This window comes from Falco peregrinus, chromosome 14, assembly GCF_023634155.1.
Source record: "Falco peregrinus isolate bFalPer1 chromosome 14, bFalPer1.pri, whole genome shotgun sequence".
In the NCBI taxonomy this organism is placed as follows: Eukaryota; Metazoa; Chordata; class Aves; order Falconiformes; family Falconidae; genus Falco; species Falco peregrinus.
In genome coordinates, this window is record NC_073734.1 from 13,005,370 (window position 1) to 13,022,211 (window position 16,842).

General features: G+C 42.7%; 2 protein-coding genes across 2 annotated transcripts; one reads left to right on the forward strand and one right to left on the reverse strand.

Moving 5' to 3' along the window:
- Positions 1-673: 673 nt before the first annotated feature.
- Positions 674-3,219, reverse strand: CIAO2B (cytosolic iron-sulfur assembly component 2B). The gene is made up of 5 exons (XM_055818543.1): positions 3,005-3,219; positions 2,842-2,919; positions 1,948-2,073; positions 1,429-1,474; positions 674-890 (listed from the first exon to the last, which is right to left on the reverse strand). Exons 1-5 carry the CDS (start codon positions 3,146-3,148, stop codon positions 793-795), a joined length of 492 nt encoding a protein of 163 aa, XP_055674518.1. The 5' UTR covers positions 3,149-3,219; the 3' UTR covers positions 674-792.
- Positions 3,220-7,529: 4,310 nt separating this feature from the next.
- Positions 7,530-16,800, forward strand: LOC101920626 (fatty acyl-CoA hydrolase precursor, medium chain-like). The gene is made up of 13 exons (XM_005229351.4): positions 7,530-7,655; positions 8,269-8,473; positions 8,882-9,017; positions 9,282-9,415; positions 9,934-10,087; positions 10,345-10,446; positions 11,288-11,386; positions 11,862-12,002; positions 13,299-13,379; positions 14,282-14,429; positions 15,074-15,223; positions 16,044-16,116; positions 16,265-16,800. The coding sequence occupies exons 1-13, from the start codon at positions 7,580-7,582 to the stop codon at positions 16,452-16,454; spliced, it is 1,689 nt and encodes a 562-aa protein (XP_005229408.2). The 5' UTR covers positions 7,530-7,579; the 3' UTR covers positions 16,455-16,800.
- Positions 16,801-16,842: the final 42 nt, after the last annotated feature.

Genomic DNA, 16,842 nt, shown 5'->3' on the forward strand with positions numbered 1-16,842 from the left:
CATTTCCCAGACCAGAAGCATAGGCTAGGTATTATTGAGATTTATTCAATACATTTAATGTAAAACTTGTAATTTAGCTGTCAAACTTTGCCAGGGAAGAGTAGCGGAAATGTTTGTACTGAAAACTGTGAATGACTCTCTCCTATACTGAGGCAGGTGCATGTAAAAAAAAAAGCCTCAAAGATACTGCATTTCCTACCGTAAGTAATGAGTACTTAAATCACTTTTTATAGGGATCTAAAGAGCCCTCCATATTTGGCTAATCCAACATAATACAGTAAAAACCAGGCAGATAGTAGTAAGTTTAAAGACTTCTAAATTAAAACATGTTACAACTTCGCACACATGAATTTACACAGGTTTTGGTATCTAAAGCTAAAATTATATTAGCAGTCCAAAACAGTCATATGAATGTAAAGATTTTAACTGCCAATTAGCTTGGTATACTTGTAAAAGTCGAGTGTGCAAAATGCACTTCTAAAATGCAGTTTGTAACTAATTTTGGATAGTGAGAAACTGGTTAAAAGGTTGAAACTAATCTTTAAAAAAAAAAAAAGTCATACCTATGCAATGACTAATAAAATTTAAAAGTCAATTTTCATTATATTTCTGTAGCTGCCTGTAAGCTGATTTCCCCACATACTGTGTTTTGTAGGAGTAATGAAACACTTAAGAAAATCCAAGTGATTTTATTTTGCTTATAGATGTACGTATAGTGTAACACTAGCATCACCACTTATATACAAAATTAGTTTAATATAACAGAACACTAACGATTTCCCCATCAGGCAATTATGACCGAGCAGACAAACACTGATTCACCACTTCCAGTAAGTGAGAGTTTTCCAAAGCAGCTGCTACACGTTCTTTATCAGCAAGCTGTTTATTAACTGTGCAGGAAAAAACACCACAGGAAATTGGTCAAAACATTGATGTACAGTATCTATTTTAAAGCATTTTATGTTGACACATAATCCCAGTGTTGCTATGGTGCTCAGGTAGACTAGGAATTCCACAGATGCTAAGTACGCTGACAGCTGCAGTCTGAAGTCAAAGCTACCATGTTACCACAAGTTAAACCAGCAAGCTGTTTATGATTCAGCAGCAGGGAGCTACGCGTGTGTAGGTGTAACACAAGAAGAAGTTTCCCCCCAGCCTCTCCCCATTCTCTGAATCCTCCATAACCCAGGCAAATCAATGACTAGCTGACAGTACAGGTTGCCTGAGGAGACGTTTAAAATACAGTACAGAACGTATCAAAGTGTCATTATGACACATCCCTGTTCTGTAACATCCCCCAGAATCTGATGCACACGAAGTCCCAGACACTGAACACCTGCTCTGCAGGTGTGGGAATCTCTCTCCTCTCTAATTTTCAAGATTAAAAAAAAACCAGACGACCACACAACAGAGCACTGAAAACCTTACCTGCATGCTCAGAGGCATGTGTTCCTGGTGTTATATGAACATCCAACTTAAAAAAACATAATAAAAAGGGAACAAGTCAACAAAATATTAGAAGCTTAAGTTCAAACTATTTAATGACAAATCCAAGACGATAACAAAAAGAGGGGGAGAAGGACATTCTTGCCAATACCAGTTGCTGTATATAGCAGAATAAAATAAAGCCTAAAAAGAACATTCTGCATGCCCATCTGCTGAAGCCTGCTTCAGACAAGGGGGTGAGGCACCAACCTCTCCTCCCGTGCCCTCCACGACCCCCCTCACCCCTGACCCCCGCTGCCACAGAACCGTAGCTCTGCACTGCTGCTTCACCTGCTGCTCTCTGCTTCCTGCAGCGTCTCCCTCACCCATGATGTGGACAAGGCCATAGTTATTTTTCACTGTAAATTAGTCAGCTTATTTTTTTTTGCCTTTTGTTTGTTTGGGTTTTTTTCCCCAACACAATCCCCCTCTTTTGCTTTCCAGGATGATTTGATCGCTCACCTTGAATCTCTCGGGCAGAGACCTGAGCAGTTTCACCTTTATGGAGAGGCCGATTAAGGTCGCCATGCTGCAGTGCGGGATGGTGGGTGTGAACTCCACGGCCACCGTGCTCTCGGCGTCATTCACCTGCCGCAAACAAACACTGCCCGTGGGCCACCCCGCCCTGCTCCAGGGCAGCTGGGGCCTCGGTGCGACACGCCGCCTGGAGCTGGGCTTTGTCGCTCGGAGGTACGTTCACTGACATTCTTTAAATACTACGTGCAGGGCTACAGTCACCCTCTTTTGACGTTAGCCCGCCGCAGGTCTGGTGGCCCGGCGGCAGAGGCGGCTGCCCCGCCCGCGGGGACCGGCCAGCGGCCGCGGCGGACGAGCGGGACGGGACGGCCGCGGGGACCGGCCAGCGGCCGCGGGGGACGAGCGAGACGGGACGGGACGGCCGCGGGGACCGGCCAGCGGCCGCGGCGGACGAGCGGGACGGGACGGGACGGCCGCGGGGACCGGCCAGCGGCCGCGGGGGACGGGCGGGACGGGACGGCCGCGGGGACCGGCCAGCGGCCGCGGGGGACGGGCGGGACGGGACGGGACGGCCGCGGGGACCGGCCAGCGGCCGCGGGGGACGGGCGGGACGGGACGGCCGCGGGGACCGGCCAGCGGCCGCGGGGGACGGGCGGGACGGGACGAGACGGCCGCGGGGACCGGCCAGCGGCCGCGGGGGACGGGCGGGACGGGATGGGACGGGACGAGACGGCCGCGGGGATCGGTCAGCAGCCGCGGGGACCGGGCGGGACGGGACGAGACGGCCGCGGGGATCGGTCAGCGGCCGCGGGGACCGGGCGTGAGGGCCGGGCCGGCCGCGGGGGCCAGGCGGTAAGCGCGTCGCAGCGCGGGTCTCACTTTCACTCGCACTTGCTCGACGACGTTCAGCTCCTCCAGGGTGAGGGGGTGCTCGGGGTCGTTAATGGAGCGAATGAGATGTGCCGGATTAAGGAAACCGGAGCGGAGCTGCACCGACCCCCCCGGCCCGCCCTTCCCCGCCCGCCGCCCTTCCCCACAGGATATCGAAAATCTCCCGGTCGTCGATGGTGTCGGGCAGCTCGTCGTCCTCCTCCCGCGCCGTCACCGGCCGCTCCCCCGAGCGGCGGTAGATGAGGGGGTTGGCGTTCTCCAGCGGCGCCCCGCCGCCCGGACCCGGGCCCACCATGGCGGCCGCTCAGACCCGGCCCGCCCCCGCTGCCGGGAGGCGCTGCCGGCGGGGCGGAAGGAGCCCGGACGCCATTTGCCGCTGCACCGGGCGCGGGGGCGGGCGCTCGGCGGCCCGTGTTGGCCGTGGCGGGAGCGCCCCCCTGTGGCGGGCAGCGAGGGCGCAGGGTGGCGGCGGCCGGGGCGGGCACGGGGGCGCGCCCAGCCGCTCCAGGCTCGCACAGCTTTGAACTAAAGCCTGAGTGAGAAGCGAATGGCTTCGCAGCGGTCAGCGCCGCGGCCGAGGGGCTGTGAGGGACCTCTGAAGTGAACTTAGTGCTGCCGACGGTGTTCTTGCTTAATTTATTTCTTTACTCTCCTAATTAATTTGTAAAGTCAAACTGTACCTAACAAAAACCTGCAAACTTTAAGACACTAGAGTGATAGAGTGTAATGATGACGTATTTTGGCATCATACACTCCTTTATAATGAGGTTGAAGCACATATTCCTGTGTAAATATATGATGTGCTACCTGTTTTAGCTTCCTTGCCATATGTTTGATTTCTCTTTGTATAGGGGCCAGGTTTGCTTCAAGCCCGCAGCTTCACATCATGGTCACAGGTGAGAAGGTGCGAACATGCTTCCCCAGGCGCAGGGCGGCAGTTTCCTCAGCAGCTGACAGAAAGAAAAGAGGATTTGAAAGGAGCTAAGGTTTGGTGCTTCAAAAGATGTTGCAGCTGGAAGAAGAGATGTATGTTGTGGTTCTGTTGCTTGGCACTGCCTTACAGAAACGGCGGTTACCTCAGGTGTGCTTTTGACTGCAGGGAGCTGGGCCAGATCGGGTTTGCCCTCAGCAGGACCTCTTCTGAAGATTACTGGTATGTTTACACATCTGCTGATATTTTAAATAAGACTACCTGTGAGCAAAGTTTCCATTTATCACTGCTTTCATCTTTGTTTTGTATTCCAGTCAGTTAATATATACAGTACATTGGCATTAAAGTTCACTTTTTAATCTAATCCTTTATCTTAAATTGGTCTTTCAATTAGTGTATGTTGTTTTGGATAATACATTTTATTGGTAAGCATCATTTTTCTGGCTGCTTAGGAAATACAAAGCTGATGAGGCTGACTTACCCATAGTGGTGAAGATGATGGCTGCTTTTAAAAGTGGTTTTTGTTTGCTGTGGTTTGTTTTTTGTTTGGTTTGGGTTTTTTTAAACTGGATGAAGAGATTTCAGTTTGGCAGCACAAGAAGCCCATATTTGTTGGATTTCACTGATGGGAAGTGTTCAACTCAAGTAGCCTCATGGAATCCTGCTTCTTCCAACCCCTTACTCTCTGCCTCATGTTTATGTGCATGAATGGATGCATACATACACAAACAGGTGCATACACCTATTCCCTTATGTTGAAATTTGTCTGCTGGTTTTGGTCTGTCTTCCTAGTCCACAAGAAAAATTGACAAATATCCCGGAGCTATTCACATTGGACTGGAACAAAAATGACTGCATCAGAAAGGATTTTCCATAAAGATTTGAGGGAAGTATGAAAAATAAGAGGCGAGTTATATTCTGCAATGCATATTTGCTCAGTTCCAGGTGAAATTCATGAGAAATTGGCACGCTTTGCAACCCAGAGACTTGGGAACTATATAATAAATAGCAAGTAGCTCTGAAATTTCTTGCACAGAAAATCTTGTTTTACCTATCTCATTTGTGATCTTTTTTGTTAAAGAATGGACTTTGACAAACCTGTTTCCCAAGTAGGGTGATGTGTGATCTGTGGTGGTGAAGTTGGCTTCACAGGTCTGAGTGTCCCCGCTGGAGGTGAATTAAGTGAAAGCAGCGCAGAGGAGCCTGAAGTGGTATGCCTTGCATCTGAATGCTGATGACACCATTCATGCAGGAGATGTGAAACAAAACGGCAGGTTTTTTACCCAGCAGAAGAGTGCACCCATCCAAGCCATGAGCAGCCAGTTTCTCCAGGAGAATGCTGTGGGAGACTGTGTCAAAGACTTTACTAAAGTCTAGGCAGACAAAATCCACAGCCTTCCCCCATCCATGCATGTAGCGGGTCACCTTGTCACAGAAGGAGATCAGGTTCATCAAGCAGGACCTGCCTTTCACAAACCCACGCTGGCTGGGCCTGACCCCCTGGTTGCCCTGCACGTGCTGTGTGAAGGCGCTCAGGATGAGCTGCTCCATGACCTTCCCCGGCACCGAGGTCAGGCTGACGGGCCTGTAGTTCCCCAGATCCTCCTTCCTGCCCTTCTTGTGAGATGGGCATCTCGTGGGCTGACGTCCAGTCAGCTGCCCCCCCCCCCGGGTAGCCAGGGCTGCTGATAAATGATGGAGAGAGGCAGAGATGGAGCTCCTCCACCAGCTCCCTCGGTGCCCTCGGGTGGATCCCATCCGTCCCCATGGACTTGTGCGTGTCTAAGTGGAGCAGCAGGTCACTGGCCGTGTCCTCCTGGACTGTGGGGACTTCATTCTGCTCCCCGTCCCTATCCTCCAGCTCAGGGGGCTGGGTACCCTGAGGGAAGCTGGTCTTGCTGTTCAAGACTGAGGCCAAGAAGGCATTAAGTACCTCAGCCTTTTCCTCATCCTCCGTGGCAATGTTCCCTGCTGCATCCAATGAAGGATGCAGATTCCCCTTGGCCCTCCTTTTGTTGCTGATGCATTTGTAAAAACATTTTTTATCTTTTATGGCAGTGGCCAGCCTGAGTTCTAGCTGGGCTTTCACCTCTCTAATCTTCGCCCTGCCCAACCTCACCACATCCCTGTAGTCCTCCAGAGCTGCCTGCTCTTTCTGCCAAAGGTCACAAAACTCTCCTTTTCCCCCACCAAGTCCCAGCCAAAGCTCTGTTCACCCAGGCCGACCTTCCCCACCGGCTCGACTTTGGGCACATGGGGCCGGCCGGCTCCTGCGCCTTTAAGGCTTCCCTCTGGAAGGATGTCCAGCCTGCCTGGAGCCCTTGGCCCTTCAGGGCTGCCTCCCAAGGGACTCTGTCAGCCGGGCTCCTGGACAGGCCAAAGTCTGTCCTCCGGAGGTCCAAGGTAGCGGTTCTGCTGACTTCCCTTCCTTACTTCCCCGAGAATCAGAAAATCTTGTCATTTCATGATCACCGTGCCCAAGATGGCCTCTGACCACCACATCACCCACAAGACCTTCCCTGTTCACAAGCAGCCGGTCCAGCGGGGCATCTCCCCTGGCTGGCTCAGTGACCAGCTGTGCCAGGCAGTTACCCCCCACACGCTCCAGGAACCTCCTGGACTGTTTCCTCTGTCCTGTATTATGTTTCCACAGACATCTGGTAGGTTGAAGTCCCCCAGGAGAGCAAGCGCTAGTGATGTTGAGACTTCTGCCAGCTGCTTGTAGAATGTTTCATCTGTGTCATCATCCTGGCTGGGTGGTCTACAACAGACTCCCACCAGGATACCTGCCTTGCCGGCCCTCCCCCTGATGCCCATAAACACTCAACCCCATCACCACCATCATTCAGCTCTCGACAACCAATTCACTCCCCAACATACAGGGCTACCCCACTGCCGCACCCTCCTTGCCTCTGGCAACTTTGTCATAGTTTTCCCGCTGCACAATGACTTCCAGCTCCTGTTTGTTGCCCATGCAGGGTGTATTGGTGTAAATGCACTTCAGCTGGGCTATCAATCTTGCCTCCAACAAGATGTGGTCCCCAGGCTCATCTCTAAGGAGCTTGGTTTTATTTCTTTCCCCTTTGGAATCTAGTTTAAGCTCTCCCAATGAGCCCTGCTAACTCCTGGCCTAGGATCCTTTTCCCCCTTTGAGACTGGTGAACCCTGTCGGTCACCAGCAGCCCTGGGGATGTGAAACTGACCTATGATCAAAAAAACCAAAATTCAGCCAGTAACACCAGGTCTGGAGCCACATATTGATCTGTGGGATCTTATTATGATCATTATTATCATAATTATGGTACAGACTTGCTAGCCCTCATGAAAACTTCTGCAAGAATTAACTATTTTTGGTTTTATTCTTTTTAATTTTTAATTCTTATTTTCTAGTTATTTGTAATCTGTAATCCTGTTTTTTGGTGAGGCTGTTGTTTTGGCATTTTTTTACAAGATATTAAGCGTTGACAGCTCTGGCACATCTTCAGAGCTTCACTGTTTGCTGGCAGGATTAAGAGCAGATTAGCTACGATTAGACCTTTTGTTGTTGTTCACAGGTGGTGTTGGATCATTTCTAAATCATTCATTCCTAGGATCAGGTAATGATGAAATGCGTTGCACTAAGGGATTGCATTTACACTTTGTATCACCTACAGCTCTGAAGGTGCTTAATGCAGTGCATGTTCATAAGGGAATTTAGCTGCACTCCCTAATCAGAATGCCCTCAGCAGGGACCTTTGTACCATTCTCTTCCGGACAAAACCAGAAAACAATCTAGAGTCCACACGGGGGTGAAAAATGGCTCCTGAAAGCCACATTTCTTTGCTTTGTGCCTTGTTTTGCAGTATAGCATTCATCACTTGCGGAGCAGAAGGTAAAATTGAATATCTGTTATTGTTGTTGGGGAAGCAACTGCACTAGCAAGTTGCAGTGTAGTGATTTTCAAAGGCAGATTTTGAAAGTCTACTGCTCTTATACTTTTGTTAGTAATCTGCAGAAGTATTCCAATAAGCTTGTTGCAAAAATTACGGGTTTATGAGCTGAAACCATTCCTGATATGATTTTATGAGAATAAAACTTTGTTTCTTAAAAGTTAGAAAGCAAAAACATTTCCAAATTATCTAAACAAAATGTTTTTAAGATCTTATTGGATGATAAATTAAGAAAATATTAATGATTTCTGTTTGCTCTGAAATTTGTTGTTAAGCTTTATGCTCTTGCAGAGTGACTAAACTGTCTTGCCTAGTTCCTGTTGTCATTGGCCAATCCAGCTTTAAGAGTGTTTGGCTGGGGTTGTCTGTCATTGCATAAAAGCGAAATGAAACTGAACAAAATCTAAAGTAATTAATTGAAAAGTCTGGTAATTATGATAGAGTTATAGAATAATTAATATAATTAATATAAATATACAATATAGTAAACATTATATGATAACGTTACAGTTGTGAAGATGCAGTGTTTTTTCTTTTATCTTATGTGTCACTTAGGACAGAATGGTGCTGAGCTAGAAGTGACTATCGCACATGGGCGGCTCAAAGGGAGGCAGGCAAATGTGAAGGGGACAGACAGACTTGTAAACGTTTTCCTTGGGATTCCTTTTGCAAAAGCCCCAGTTGGATCCTTGAGGTTTTCCCCCCCTGAACCACCTGAACCTTGGAATGGTCTGAGAGATGCAACTTCTTACCCACCACTGTGAGAGCTGTTCGGTTCATTTGTATATAGGACCTGGTCACGTTTGTCAGTGTTGTGTTTATTAGGGTACGGAGGTCTGATTTTTGTCTGGTAATGAATATGCTGCCAGTACTGAAATATTTCAAAAGAACTGTGGGAAAAGGGACCACAAATAATTCCTGGGAAACTCCTGTCTTTGGAAACATGCTTTCTCATTATGCTGTGATGAAATGATTCAGCCTTTTAAGTACTGTGCACAGAGCTGTGCTTTTACAGGCCTCACCTTTAACTGTATATAAGTAACAAACTCTGAGTAGCCTGTGGGAATTCAGCCTGTGGGACAAAAGAAAGTGTGTTTTCTTTATCATTGTTACATTGTTGCTATTGCAGTTTTATTACTAATAGTCACGCTTCCTTTGTTTTGTGAAGATGTCCTCAAGATCTGTCCATGTTGAAAATAGCTGAAAAAAACTTTAAAGAAAAGCACCTTCCATTCCAAACTTCTGAGGACTGTTTGTATCTAAATGTTTACAGCCCTGCTGGTTCAAACAAGGACAAGTTACCTGTACGTAAACTCATTTTACAAACTTGTGTTGCACAAAGTTGGCCCCTAATGATAGCTCCTAAGTCACTTAATTGCCCTTGAAAATCTGGTGCTGTATTAACAAAAACAATATTATTACATAAAATTCAAAGTCCACCAACCTAAAATTCAGCTCCTATTGAGGTTTGGTGATTTGAAGTTCAAATTCTCTGATGTTGTCATCCTCTTTCACATGAAATCTACCAAGCAATGTATAAAAGTGTGTCTCACCCTTTTTTCTCTAAGGTAATGGTGTGGATCCATGGAGGAAATTTTATATTTGGTGGTGCTGCTAGGTATGATGGTTCTGCACTATCAGCCTACGAGAATGTTGTGGTAGTAATAATTCAGTACAGACTTGGACTCCTTGGATTCTTCAGGTAAGATGACCTATTTTGTTTTTTACAAAATGCTTCCGATCATGTTTGAAGCATGCATGGTTTTGTTTTCTGAATCAGCTGAAGTTCCACACCAGCTTCCTGCTGTCACGGTGGTTTAAATGTACATAGTTCAATGACAGCAGGACTGGAGAACACTGAGAAATATCCATAAATTCCATTTACATTGTCATTTGATTGGAACCTGCTGTCAAATCAGAATTGGGATTATTTGGTTCTGGATAGGATGTTTGTTCTTGCCTTCTATCCCTTGGTGTGTAAAGAAAAAAGTCATACAGTGTAAAGGCCAGGAAGCTATCTGTATATGGGTAAACAAACGGTAGAGGCAAGTGGGGCTTAGATCTGACTATGAAGGATTTTAGGTCAGTAGGCTGTACAGATCTTTCCTTGGCCACGTATGAGACCTTACACAAAATGTAAATTGGTGGGATTTATTTTATTCTGGTGTTAGAAGAACATTACTCTTCCTGAGAAGCTGGCTTATAATACTTTTCTTTCAGTACTGGTGATGAACATGCTCGTGGGAACTGGGCATTTTTGGATCAAGTAGCAGCTCTTCAGTGGATCCAAGGAAATATTGAACACTTTGGTGGAGATCCAGGATCTGTCACACTCTTTGGTGTATCTGCAGGATCTTGCTCTGTTTTTGCACATGTAGGCATGCAGTAAATACACTAAAAAGTAAAGTCTTAAAAAAAATCTTCAAAAACTCAAATAGTATAACATTTCGTGTTTAATCTGATTTTTGAAAGTAAGATTAATGGCATATTGTGCTAAGTCTGAACACTTCCCTTGTAAGCACATAAAAATGTGTAATTCCCCACTGAATCCAGCAGTCCAGTCAAGCATAAAGTTATAGGATAAGGACCTTAATTGTAGAATAAATACATCTGTTTTTCCCTTCTTGGCAGGTTTTATCTCCTTTGTCTAAGAATCTCTTTCATAAAGCAATATCAGAAAGTGGAATTCTAATCCCTCCTGAGAAAGATTTACTTCTTTCAACAGATCTTAAGGTAGGCTCTTTTTTTTTTTTTTAAAGCCTTTATAACCTAAAATAGGATAATTCTGATATCTGATAATTTGGTTAAAGAGAAAAGGGGAAAATCTGATTGCATGTTATGCAACAAAGTTGATCACATTTATTCTCACTGCATACCTATAAATATATAGATTAGTACTAAGTAAATTTTCATTCAAATAATCTTATTTATTTTCAATCTCATTTGGTGTTGGAAGTAGATTTTACAGTTATGTGATTATAATATTTGTGGTTCAACTTGGGTATTTTCAATTACACACATGCCAAGGCAGCCATATGTTCATTTTCATGCACACTGTAACTTATAGAGTAACTATGAAATTTATTATGGGAAGTTTAATTAGAATCTGGAAGAGGCATTCAGTTTTTATGCAGATATGGTCTTTTATGGAGGAGCTTTATTTGAAGTAAATGAATTATTTAAAAAAAAAAAACACAACAAAAAAAATTAATATTAAATTCCTCTTGGTATGTACCTTTTCATTTCTCCTTCTGAAACAGCAGGTAGTAATAATGTAAGTCTCTCATAAGTTGATTTTCTGAAATTTATGTTACAGCCTTGTATTATGTCTGCAGCAAGGCTGGTGTATTACAGTGAATAGAAATACAGCAAGAAAGAGAAGTAAGAATAATTTCATTTTCTGATCAAACTGTAGTATTTCTAGTAAAATAAAATACTGAAAGACCTATCAGACTCACCTGAATCTGCCCTTAGATAAAACTATTAACAGTAATGTTTATAATAATTTTATATTTATAAATTCCTTAAAGACCCCTCATAGCTAACAGGTTTTGTCTTTGTTGATAATTTCCAGAAAGTTGCAAGTATATTTAAATGTGAGATGAGCAGTTCACTCTCACTGATAAACTGCTTAAGGAACCAGGAAGCAAAGGACATAGTCTTTCACAGTACGGTAGGTGAATCTTTGCTTAGTGACAGATATTTTTAATGGTACCTTTGCAAAACTTCAGCTCAGCCTCTGACCAGAATTCATTGTGGGCCTATTCCCAAGTTGATTTTTCTTGACTTTTGTCAAAATACCCCCTAAATACTGAAATAATATCACATAATTTTCAAATTTTCAGTGAAGTCTCACAGCACCTGTAAAGTTGTGACCAAGACTCGAGCGCACATGTCTAATGTCAGTTAGGAGCAAGACAGGCTCAGGAAAACATTACATTACTGCATAGCATGACCCAACCAGGCTTGGATTTTTTACTCTTGTGCTGAACTATAAATTTATTTTACAGTAGCTGTAGATACTCAGATTTCTTAAAGCCATTTTTTGCGCTTAGAACATTAAATGTGGATATTTTATTATATGGTTTGAAGGAAAAAATGGAAAATAGCATTAACAAGTAATTTGATCTTTTTTTCTCCTCCTTCAGGAAATGTCATATCTATCCTTAGTTTTGGATGGAGTATTTCTTCCTAAGTCACCTGAAGACATACTGGCTGGGAAAGAATTTAATGCAGTCCCATATATGATAGGAGTCACCAACAATGAATTTGGCTGGAATATTAGATCTGTAATTTAATGGCCATTCTTCATTTTTTTGAATGTTTGTGTTAACTATCTAGGCAACTCTGAGAAGGTATTTGCTGGTAGGACACCTTTTAAGTATTGCCAAAAGGCTTTGCACTGTTGGAAATGTATATAAGGTAAACTTTGCTTGCATTATGATTCTGTAGTGACCCAGAAGCAGTTGGTCGTAAAACAGTGATAGGCTTCATCCTGCAAGCTAAACTACATGGACATCCCTGGAACATCAATTTTATACAGTATTTTCTTATCCTAACATTGTAATCCCTCATCCAGGCAGAGAGAGGAAAAAGAATGCAACAGTCAAGGGCTTATTACTAAAAGAAAACTAAAACCAATCTTTTCCCCCACAACACATGGTATTCAAGATTGATACAAAGAATGTTTAAAAATGTGACATTGATCACCTTAAACAGCTTATGCTGTATGTCATTATGAACTCGGACTGCTGGTTATATCATTGCCCCTGTTTTCCTTATTACCATGCAGAAAAATCTATCGTTTGACTATCTCATTTGGGGACAGAGTATGGGGGTAATGCAGGTGTCCATTCCATTCTCAGTGCATTAATTCTTTCTGATATGAATTCTATGGGTAACTCTAAAAAACAAGCAATGGCTATATGGTGAACAAAGCTGCAGGCAGTGGATTTGTGTCCTTTCTCTTCCTTGTCCTTTTTTCTTCATTTCCCAAGTATTCATGTTCATCTATGTAGTACACAGCATTTGTTTTGAATCTATGTAGCAACTGTGTGTCTCTGGGAGTGCGCTGGTACTGAGTCCAAGAAGAAAAATGTAAAGTGAAATCTGTTCTAATTCATTCTGTTGGAAGAAGAGTCATTTTATGCAATGTTCCAAAAGAGGAGGAGCATTGCCTTATCTTTACTTCGAAGGGTTCAAACAATTGGACTAGATAGAGAGGCTGCCAATAACTTTTAGTATCTCCCCTACCAGGGGGAAAATAAGCTTTTGAGACAGAAACTTTTTGCTTCAATTCTGCCCTAATGCTTTCTAGTCTTAGAAATTTCTTAACAATATGTGTTGATTTAAGGATAAACTACTTAGTATGGGTAGTTTATGTAGAAACTTTCACCAAGGAAACATTTACTGCAGTAAATACAAGATTTTCAAGACAGATGCTGCATTGTACTACATTTTTGCATATGATATGATGCTTCAAAAATAAACACTAGTAGTAAGAATGAAGTGGAATAATGTAGTTCGAATGTTAAAAATATTGGAGAAGTTGATTGGCACTAGTAACATCCTTTTTTTCCATGCAGACATCAAAAATACCAGGTTTGAAGGAAGTAGGAGATAAAAAATCAATCACTTCAACTTTAGAATTTTTACTACAAATGATGGTAAGTACTGTTGCACTAATCTAGTTTGAGAAGTGAAATTCCTTTTTAATGTATATAACAGATTTGTGGAGTTTGTTGTTCTCTAATTTCCTGCTTGAGTCATACTCTTACTAAGTCTTACTAAGACTTGAGGTGATGTTATGCTCTGGGTAGAGGCCCAGCAAAGTTGACAGGACCACAGTGTATGGAGTTACACAGAAACAGGACTGAGTCAGGCCTGGGATTTGGGGAAACGCCTTTTTCCTTCTAGACTTCTGAACCGGCATTTTTCTTTTATGTATTTTTATATAGGATTACTGTAATAGTGTCTCTAATCTCATGGTATCTGATGGCTAATCTCCTGATTGATGGGTTTCAAAACAGGGTTTTCAATATGTTTACGTTAAATTAAAAGTAACTTTTAAAGTAGTTACTTTGCATTCCTAGTTTTGAAATTTATCTTTCAATCAGCAAATTCTAACACTAAAAACGTAAGCTGTGTTTGGAGATCCCACTGGTCTTGCCCTGTAGTCTAATAGCCCATAAATCTTTCAAGGACTCAGAGAATTTACTTTTGTTATCCCTATCTCCTTTCTCCTAAAGAAAACAGAAACCAACAGTATTATCAGGAGGCGCTGCTGCATTTCATTGATTCCTGTAGAGTTTTAACCTATATAAATCCGTTGCAAATTTGACCTGAGGTTGGTTGGTTGGTTTGTTTTTTTGGTGTTAGGTGCAGAAGGGGGTTTCCCCACAAAAAGTCTGAACAGATTTTATTTGCTGTCATGGTTTCCCATCAACATGGGTGCTACCCTGGACCTTTGTGCCTTTGCAGAATCTCTGAAATGTAAAAGATGACATTTATAGCTGCTAATTCAGAGTGTGATAAATTTTCTGTTTCTTGTTTCCCCTTTTTCTCTTAGCATGTACCATCAGAGTTTCTGCCTGTGATAGTGGATGAATATCTGGGAAACACTGACGATCCTGCTGAGCTACGGGACCGATTTCTGGACTTGCTAGGGGATGTAGGAATTGTCATGCCATCCATTAAAGCACTGAATTATCACAGAGGTGAGCTAATGAACACTAGTAGGATATTCAAACCTCTTACTACCTGCTGGATCAAATGATGTAGACACAAATCCTGTCATGTGTAGGCATCCCTTCTTGAAATTCCCACTGGGAACTTGAAGGCGCATGTGATATAGATCTGCAGGATTGTGTGAAACAAGTGTATGTACTCCTTTATCTTTGTAGTAGTGTCTTGCACTTGTACTTACAGTCATAATATATTGAGAGCAGAGCATGATAACACAAGTAAATGTTTGCTAACTGAAGTATACAGGCTTAAAAATTAAAACATATTAAAGCAACCTGGAATTTGTCTTTTGGCCTACTGCTGCTTGGGAAGTCAACAGCTCTGTAGTCTGGAGATTTTCTGGTATCTAAGTGCAGACAAGCTGTGCCAAAATACCTGGAACTGGAAAATAATTTGATGTTATTTTGTTTTCTGTAAGTTTTCCTGGAGTGATTTTTTTTGTGTAAGTGCTGTGAGATCTTAATTTTGAATTAAAAAGAATAATACATATTTGAATGTGACATTACACTGGAAATGTGCCCAGTATAAAACTTTGGGCATATTTAAAGTAATACTTTAAACAGCTGATGTAATTTATGCTTCTCTTCTTTAACTCTCTAAATGTTATGTCCTCTAGAGTCTGGAGCCCCTGCTTACTTCTTTGAATATCAGCATCGGCCCACTTCATACCGGGATAGTAAACCAGAGTATGTGAAAGCTGATCATGGAGATGAAGTTGGCTTTGTCTTTGGAGGACCATATCTGGCTGGTGATATTCAGCTACGTAGTAAGGAATAGAACACTCAGTGTTCGCTTATAAATTGCTCTCATAACACTGGCATTATTCTGTTCAGTAATTCAACCTCCATTTTAATCAAAGTGCATGTATTAACAGTGATACCTTTCTCCTGTTAGAATTTGTTTAACACTAATTTACTGTCTTCTTCATTCTTTATCATGTGCAGTTTGCTGTTTCTGAAGCATAGTAAGTTACACATATTGTCAACAAATGGGCAAATAGGACATTTGCTAGAAAACATCACCGTCATTGTACCAGCACTGTTCATGAATTTGCAAGATAGTTTTGGCTGAAAAATAAATTGAAGGAAGGGTCAATTAAACTTGCAGGGGATTAGCAGAGTGCTTGGGAAGAAGGAAATCTAGGCTCTTTTCTTTTCCTGAGGAACTTAAACCCATGTCTCCTTTCCAGGGAATCCCAGGGGCTGTCAGGATCCAGAGAATTTGGGACTCGGTCTCTTTTTCAGATAGTAGGCCAGTTGTGTTGATTAGTGCAAGGCTTGGAACTCTAGTGTTTTATTTTCTGCGTGATGATCTAATGGTTAAGTTAAAGACTCAATTAATATTTAAGCATTTTATTCAAAACGGAACTGGTCCATTGAGGAAAGATTAAGGATAATTATAGCAGCCTCATTCATAAAGAATGCTGAAATCCTTTCCTGATGATTGCTGTATTACTAGCATATTGCAGGTGCATTGCCTCTGTTGTAATCAGTAAGTTGTTATAACATATTCACAGTCTGAAATGCTGCTTCTGTAGAAGCAATGTTTTGGTTTATGCCACGCACAATAATTATTTTCTCTCTCAGGTGAAGTTACAGAGGAAGAAAAGAACCTTAGTAGAACTCTAATGAAGTACTGGGCTAACTTTGCTCGAAATGGGTAAGAGCCATGAGATTCATGACACATTACTAGTTTGTATTGACTCCATAGTGAATTAGCTGTTCTGTTGATTCAGTCTTAATTTCTGTGATTGAATTCCCTTGTGACTGAAAAGGGCAATTCACTTTTTCTTTCTTTTTGTTTACAGAAATCCTAATGGAGAGGGTTTGGTTGAATGGCCATCTTACAACCTAAATGAAGAATACTTGCAAATAAATCTAAACCAAAAGGTGGCCAGAAAGTTGAAAGAAAAAAAGGTAGAATTCTGGAGAAAGCTGATGTTTGAAAAGACAAACAACAAAAGAATGGAAAACAAGAAGGTTAATTCAGAGTTATAATTTACAGTCTAAACATACACATAATATGCAAACTATTAGGACAGTACAAGAAATTACTTAAAGTAATTTTGAGGATAAAATCAGGTTTCCCTTCTTTTGACCTTTTCTTCACTGTTGCCATATTTGCAGTTATTCACTGTAATAATTCCAATTGATATTTTTCCCCTTTTTGATCCTTCACTTTTTCCTGGATTCATGACTACAACAGGAGCCTCACTTATTAAATATAGGTACCAGATTTCCCCACAAGCAGATTTCTGTTGCTTCCCTGGGACTGAAGACACAATATAGCAGCAACATTTTTTTAATGAAGTGAAATTAATAAAGAACCGATTTAAAAGTAAAACTGTCTTTTGATGTCAAGTGTATCAGCAATGGTACAGAAGTT

Excerpts from the sequence above, each read along its gene's own strand:
- CIAO2B (XM_055818543.1), bottom strand. The coding sequence starts at position 3,148 with ATGGTGGGCCCGGGTCCGGGCGGCGGGGCGCCGCTGGAGAACGCCAAC. Across the intron at positions 2,920-3,004 it reads ACGACCGGGAGATTTTCGAT|CTCATTCGCTCCATTAACGA; the intron begins ATCCTGTGGGGA and ends AATCCGGCACAT. Across the intron at positions 2,074-2,841 it reads TCGAGCAAGTGCGAGTGAAA|GTGAATGACGCCGAGAGCAC; the intron begins GTGAGACCCGCG and ends TGTTTGCGGCAG.
- LOC101920626 (XM_005229351.4), top strand. The coding sequence starts at position 7,580 with ATGGCTCCTGAAAGCCACATTTCTTTGCTTTGTGCCTTGTTTTGCAGT. Across the intron at positions 9,018-9,281 it reads CAAACAAGGACAAGTTACCT|GTAATGGTGTGGATCCATGG; the intron begins GTACGTAAACTC and ends TTTTTCTCTAAG. Across the intron at positions 15,224-16,043 it reads TGGTGATATTCAGCTACGTA|GTGAAGTTACAGAGGAAGAA; the intron begins GTAAGGAATAGA and ends TTTCTCTCTCAG.